The sequence below is a fragment of the Drosophila mojavensis genome, unplaced genomic scaffold, assembly GCF_018153725.1.
Source record: "Drosophila mojavensis isolate 15081-1352.22 unplaced genomic scaffold, ASM1815372v1 contig_231, whole genome shotgun sequence".
NCBI classification, from domain to species: Eukaryota; Metazoa; Arthropoda; class Insecta; order Diptera; family Drosophilidae; genus Drosophila; species Drosophila mojavensis.
This window is the reverse complement of record NW_025318772.1, coordinates 9827881-9834921: the sequence shown is the minus strand read 5'-3', so window position 1 is coordinate 9834921 and position 7041 is coordinate 9827881. Positions and strand designations below refer to the sequence as shown.

At 37.5% G+C, this 7041-nt stretch overlaps 1 protein-coding gene across 4 annotated transcripts in view; it reads right to left on the bottom strand.

Moving 5' to 3' along the window:
- Positions 1–1087: 1087 nt before the first annotated feature.
- LOC6575495 overlaps positions 1088–7041 on the bottom strand; it is a 29985-nt gene continuing 24031 nt past the window's right edge. For 2 of the 4 annotated variants that reach the window (XM_044007923.1, XM_044007924.1), the window contains exons 5-15: positions 4714–4836; positions 4464–4601; positions 4091–4228; positions 3931–4019; positions 3738–3865; positions 3549–3668; positions 3330–3475; positions 2779–2959; positions 2371–2693; positions 2103–2300; positions 1088–1901 (exon numbers count right to left, since the gene is read on the bottom strand). In XM_044007923.1, coding sequence (XP_043863858.1) covers positions 1750–1901; positions 2103–2300; positions 2371–2693; positions 2779–2959; positions 3330–3475; positions 3549–3668; positions 3738–3865; positions 3931–4019; positions 4091–4228; positions 4464–4601; positions 4714–4836 — 1736 coding nt within the window. In that variant the 3' untranslated portion in view covers positions 1088–1749. The remainder of the gene's footprint in view (positions 1902–2102; positions 2301–2370; positions 2694–2778; positions 2960–3329; positions 3476–3548; positions 3669–3737; positions 3866–3930; positions 4020–4090; positions 4229–4463; positions 4602–4713; positions 4837–7041) is intronic. The other 2 variants (XM_032728308.2, XM_032728307.2) reach the window with 1 other exon arrangement.

The following is a 7041-nucleotide window of genomic DNA, read 5'->3' as shown; positions in this document are numbered from 1 at the left end:
CCTCTCCTAACTATTGCATAAGTGAGTGAGTGGAGGAAACTTCGATGCTATAGAGTGAGTGTGTTCTTAAACTGCTTCTGCTGTCGTTTTGTTGCATAGTATCTCCGCTCTTATATGTGTGTATATATTAAATATATCATAGTCCTTATAATGTAACCCTTATACAGTTAGCCCACTCTGTTACGCACCAAACACTCCCAGCGTTTTGCCTAATGTCTAGATATATAATTTAGTTCATATATCGTTTGCTCAAATACTTTCTTTTTAGCTAACTAGCAATTAGTTACAATTTCGATTTTGTGTGGAATCAATTCGCATAACATTCGCTATATACATGGTTTTTACGTTTCTCGTTTTCTTTATATCGCTTAACGGGAGAGGGGGCCTTACAAAATTTTGACTAGTTGTTTATGCAAGTGCCTGGAAGAGGCCTTCGAATTGTTAGCTATAAAAATCGCTTGGACTTTTCATCTTAGGTCAAAAAGTTTTTTGTTTTTCTTTTCTTTTTCTTTTTTTTTTCTCTTTAACTCTATGTAATCGAGGGAAATGCTAATTTCTGAAATCCTTTGGATGCACTCAATATTTAGGTTTATCTTCAATGTCTGTCCGTCTGCCAGTTCTTTTACAGTTGTGTTTGTTTATTCTAGACCTATATCACCGCTTAATTGCCTTAAACACTCTAATTATTATAAGCATTTCTTGCTGATTCATTGTTGTCTCGTCCTTTGTGTATGTGTTTGTTTTCATTTTGTATTGATTGATTATGAACATATGAGTGCCAGCTACTTAATAAAGTTCAAAGTTCATGAAACTTTACAATTTCTTATGCCTGCAGCTATAATTATGAATCATACAATATATATATATTAGTCTATATGTATGTATTATATGCTTAGTTTTGCAAGGTATTAATTATGTATGTATGAAACCAATGTGATCCTATGCAAAATTGTATTATACATACATATATGGATATATGTATATAACCCTATATATGTATATATATATGGATTTAGCTTAGGTATGTTTATTGTGAAATATTTTGCACTGTACAACAAAATATGTTTTCTTTTAATTTTTTCTTTCATTTCATTTTTTTTTAATTTTTTTTATTTTGTACAATTTGAAAACTAATTTAAACTTTTACATACATATACGTAGTTGCTAGAAAATTGCGTTTACTTTCTTGTTCACTTAGCTTTTAGGTGTATGTGTGTGTATATGTATATATTGTGTACTTTAGTCATAGGAAACGTTTTTATTTTTCGAAATGATATAGAAAAATAAATGCAGAGAACACTATTTAGCATACAGACTTTAAGCTTTTAGCTTCTTTTCGTATATGTAGGTTTTTTTGCATTAAAGTTAATTTGCTTTTTCAAATAAATAGCAATTGTTTTTTTTGCATGTGTTTTTATATTTATTTAGATTTTAGCATTCAGGCGCGTTTTACTAGGCCTAAACAGCGCTTGCTCTAAGGCTTTCTTGCAAACCATTTAATAGTAATTTTGGTATATATGTATGAATATATATATATATATAGATTTGAATATAAAGCACTTACAACTAAACAAAACAAGATAGTTTCAATTCAATTAATAATAATAAAAAACAACTAACTTATATACAGCAAAAGATATTTCAAATTGTTTACGATCGCGTAGGCCTTACATATACAATATGCAATGTACAATTAGTCTTAAATATGTGTCTTGTATACATGTTTCGTCAGAATGGGAATTGTTTGGGTTAGTGAGCAGATCCTTGGCTTAACCCATCTACCAAATTGCTGAAGTTGTGCAATTCCAGTAACGTTGGCCACGTCAACATGACTAACAGCAACAGCCAGATGGTCAAGTGAGCTGAGGAGCTGGCGCTGGACCCCGTTTCACCGCATTTGCCTGAAAGTTAAAGAATCAAAAATGAATTCGATAATATATGAAGGCTTATAATAGAATCAATAAATGGAAGTTATTATAAATAAAATATGTATATAATAACTGATGGTGATGATCAGAATCCTTATCTGTCTTACTACGGCACTCTTATATGAGACAATGTACAGCGGGTGAATATAAAGCTATTATATGAATATCACAAACCAAAGAAGGATAGGTTGGCCACTAAATGATGATCGGGAGGCTTTTGAGTGCCTCGGTAACAGGCATCTCCCACGACCAGCTTAGCTGCATTGCCATCCGAGGGCCTGTAGCTGATGCAGACGCCATGTTTTGTGCCCTTGTGCCTGGCGATGATGTAGACGGTGCTGTTCTCGCTCCAAGAACCATGACAAGAGTACTCTGCGTAAATGGGAAACAGATTATATTGGTTGCATCCATTGCAGTTAAAGAGACTCGCTCGTGTGCTTACCCTCCTCGCCATCCAGGCTGCACAGTGGACTCACATCGATGACATTGGGTGCCGTGCAGCCCACCCAAAGCTGTCGCTGTGCATTGTAGTTGGTCACACAGCCGGGCACATCACGTCGACTGCGCGTTGCTATGAAACCTACACTAGTATCATTGGAGCTGTTCAGCACTAAAACCTGCTGCAACCGATTTGATGACTCCTGCTGATGGTCTGGCCTCGGCTCTGCAGCATTGCGGCGACTGCGCGCGGGCAGGCCCCGTGTGTTAGCATGCCAGGAGCCACGCTCCATGCGCTCGGCATTGCGGAAGCTGAGTGTGCTGTGCCTGTCACAAAACACAAATAAACAAAGCACAAATTGAGCTGTAGTAGAGATGTTTCTCGTTCTCGTTTGTTGTTCGGTAAACATACCCCTTGTGGCCAAAAGAGCCAGTCTCCAGACCATCGTTCTGATGATGATGATGACCATGTCCAAGATGCGATTTGCCATTGTGATTACGCTTGTGGCGTGTGACCAGGTACGGTGGTCCGATTGCCCCACGCAGATTGTACAGGCCCTCCATGGGGCAAATATGCGGCTCTGGATTGCTAGCTGTGAACGGGGTTTTAAAAAAGGAACATCATCGCAATGAGTTTAAGTGTACAGCTCAAGAATGTCCTTTAAACTAGGAGTAAGCTCTTGCAATTGTCCCTATTATTTTCAAATTTTCTTTACCATAGTACTTTAGTGTAGATATACTCTTTGACTTGCTCATGAACCATGGCTATTTTTGTAGAACTAAATTGTCATTGACTCCGAAAAATATTACGAATTTGGCCAGATTACGATATAATCGTTAATATATTTCAAAGTAACTTCTGTTAGATGCTTCCATCGGACAAATACCCTCGAATCTACCGCATTCAGTACTCAGTGGTTACAGGGTATAAACAGTACACAAACAGAGCGCACACAAGCTTACCCAGCAGCGTTATGTAGGCCATCTTATTGAAGTCAAAGTGATCCGGAGCACAGGCATCCTCTAGTCGAATGGCCGGCTTGCCTGTTTGTATCTCAATGACGTGCGTATCCCGACGGTAGAACATCATGCACATAAAGCCCGATTGGCTGTAATGTTGAAGGGAAGGGGGTAGGGGTGGTAAGACAACAGAGTTACGGATTTTTTTTTTATTTGGCTTACCAGCCAGTGGTATAGTGCACCACAGCCATCATTTCGGTCGAGGTCTGTTTGTTTATCTGCTCGCAGAGGGCACGTGTCTCCATGTAGCCGTTGGGCTTAATAATGTGCACAGAGCCATCGCTGTAAAGAAAATTGGAAACGTTTTATTGGCTGTGATGTGTTGCCCACGGCGTTGTTGTTGCCACTCACTTGGAATGATAATTGTAGACAGCATTCCCCATAAGTGCATGCCAGTGTCGCGGACCCTTGAACCAGGCGGGAAAATCGCAGCGCTCCGCCGCCGGCGGTTTTCGCAGCGACATTATTCGCGAGCCAACCTGGCAGGGCGAGTGAAAAGAAGGATTTGAATGTTGACACTTTGAATGGGGTTTGACTCACTTACCTCGGCGCTGTCTAAGCCATTGCAAGTGGCGTCGCCGGATTGTGCCAGCTTATACTCGGCATCCTTCGAGCTGAGCATGCTTGGGCCACCTGCAAGGGTTATAAAACAAAAAGGATGCTCTAGAACAATTTTCCAGCTGTTTGTTTGACGATTTTCTTACCCATCAGCGAGGAGATTTTCTCGTAAACAAAGCAACGATAACGCTCCTCATTCGAAATGGCATGATGATGTGAGACAAGACCCACCAGATACCGTGAGTTCCCGTCCTTCCATGTGGCCAGACACGTTAGTTCCTCAACTGCAAAGAGTTTGTAATTTAAGTTTTCTTAAACAATGGCGATACTTTAATTTTGTACAAATTTGGTGAAGTATAAGTAACTTGGAACTTCTGTAGAGTATAATTTAAGTCCCATTCTACTACATACGCTTCTGCTTTCCTACATTACAGTTGAATATTCCTCATTTAGCAGAACAATTCGCTCATTAAAGAGTTCTTACTAAATTCTGTGGAATCAGCTACAATGTTCACTTACCCGTACTCTCTGTGCCTTGGACATCGGGACAGGCCTGAAAACTTAATAGCAGGCGACTCTCCTCGGTGCAGCTCTCAATGTTCGACACGGGGGATTTGCACTCCCCATGGCCGCGATTATAAGTGAATATAAAGGGACCTGTGGAAGGGAAGCAAGACAATGATAATGATGATGATGACGATGATAATGATGATGTTGTTGATGTTGACGATAAAGCATTGCATTGAGATAAATGAATGTTGGAACTCACCCTTTAGTGGGCACTTGACCGGTTCAGCGCTCTCACGGAACAGCGAATAGAGCAGAGCATCGCCCGGGATTTGATCGCAGAGATTCTGTAAAGTCTCACGGCCCTTGCAATGGTCTGGGGGACATGATTATTTGAAAAGCACACATAGGAATACAATTAATGCAAATCGCTAAACAAGTTGAAAAACAAACAAACACACAGACGAAGACAAAGGAAGGCGAAAGAAATAAGTAGAAATTGGGAATGGGAATATGTAAGTAGTTTGGATGGACTTAGTAGAATAGCAAAAGTATAGTCAGATATATATATATATTGTTAGTTAGAGATAGAGAGAAGCAACACATTTAGGTGAATCGATTTTTAGTTTTCGTAGGGTATCAAATGATAAAAACAATGCTACAAAGTTCTAAAAAGATTGGTGCAGCGCACTGAAAGCTGGCGACGCCTTGCCCATGATCCAAGTCAACGTCAAGAATGCCACTTATATTGCACGGATCGTTTGGTTGACGACACTTGAAACTTGGAAAAAGACCTTGGAAGAGAGCTCGGCAGCTTCGAGTGCACCACAACGTGAAACAGCAACAATTTCTGTTGAAATGTGTGTTAACAAATAAAAAATGAGAAAAAAATAACAAATACAAAATAAAGACACAAGTATATCTTCTGTATCAGCTGAAACAATGCTTAATGTTTATAGCATTGCTGAACTGAATTTATTAAAATCACTTGAACGTATTATTAAGTTGTAATATTTGTTTTTATCGAAAAGGAAAGAAAAAGAACACATAGTCCTTTCCGACTCTCAACACAAAATTGAAAGTTCATTAACATGGCAAAAAAAAGTTTATTTTCTTGCTAGATCAAGCAAAAAAATAAAAATAAAAAATAAAATATTTAAATATATATAAATTTTGGAAAGATATTAAATTACTCATATGCTAAGGAAATAAATAAATGTTAAGTACTTTGATTTGCTGCTTCGCAAATATATATATAATCGTAGTCAAGTTAATTTTTTTGGTATAGGGTCCTCTCTTTTTAGCAATATTGGAGTGTTTTCAACGTACATGTACGTTATTCTTATAATAACAATAATAATAATAATAAGAATAATAACAATGATAATAATAATAATATATTTAGATATGGTTAGGCAACCAACAAACAGGCAGAGTTATAAATTCATCTAAAAGGCAAAAGCCTTTGGTTAAAGCTCTAAAATCAAATCCTTTAAACAAGCACACGCAGAGCAGTGTTGGTAAACGAAATTTAACAAAAACTATGTACAAATGCAGGACACATGTGTGTGTAGGTGTCTGTGTCTGTGTATGTGTGGGCCAGCTCTTATGACCTCTTTGAGTAATGATTGTAATTAAGTAGCAACTAGAGTTGATGAAAAGCATAACGGTATAACAAGCTAACGGTATACGTTTGGGTGTGGTGTATCTGTGTCTGTGTATATGTGGGTGTGTGTGTATGTAAGGGAGCAACAACTACGACAGCGAAGCTTTATATATATATGTATATATATCATGACCAGGCAACAAAGTACAACAGCACAGACATTAAAAATAATCTACTTTTGCTTTTTGTTTTTTAGGTTTTAATATCTTTTGTTCGGACACTCACACACACATACAAAGATAAAGAGATACACATATGTAAAGTGTAATATTTATATAGCTGAACTATGATACGGACTTTTTAGTAAGTAGCCCATTGTAACGCAAACGCACGCATACACAGAGACAAACACACAACATTTAGTATGAAACGGAATGAAAAGGACACACATCTATGAAATGGGAATGGAACATTATGAAATGGAACCGAGAGCAGAAATTGTTGAGTTTCATGTTTAAATTACATTAATTAAATGACAAACACACATAAATAACCGAAGGAATAAGTAAATGTATTGGTAATACAGTAACAACTAACTAAAAGGTACAAACACGTACACACACATATTATTTAATTAAAAACGGAAACAACAACACGGTTGGGTAGGGTGAGGTGGGGCGGGTTCGGGTTAGGGATAAAGTGTGAAAACTCAAAGAGCGAATAGAAGTAGAAGTAGTAGAAGTAATAGTAGTAGATGTACAAATAGTAGTAGGGTAAGTAGTAAAATAGCAATAGGTATTGTTTAGGTTAGGTTAGGTTAGAATGTAGTAAGAAGAAAGTACAACAAGTAATTGGATAAATGAGAGACAATTATACTAGCGGTCACCGGGCAGCCCATCCCAACATTTCTTTATCATCATGTACAATATGTATACAAAATATATATATAAATATATAAATTGCCATATAATTTTTATTTTAAAT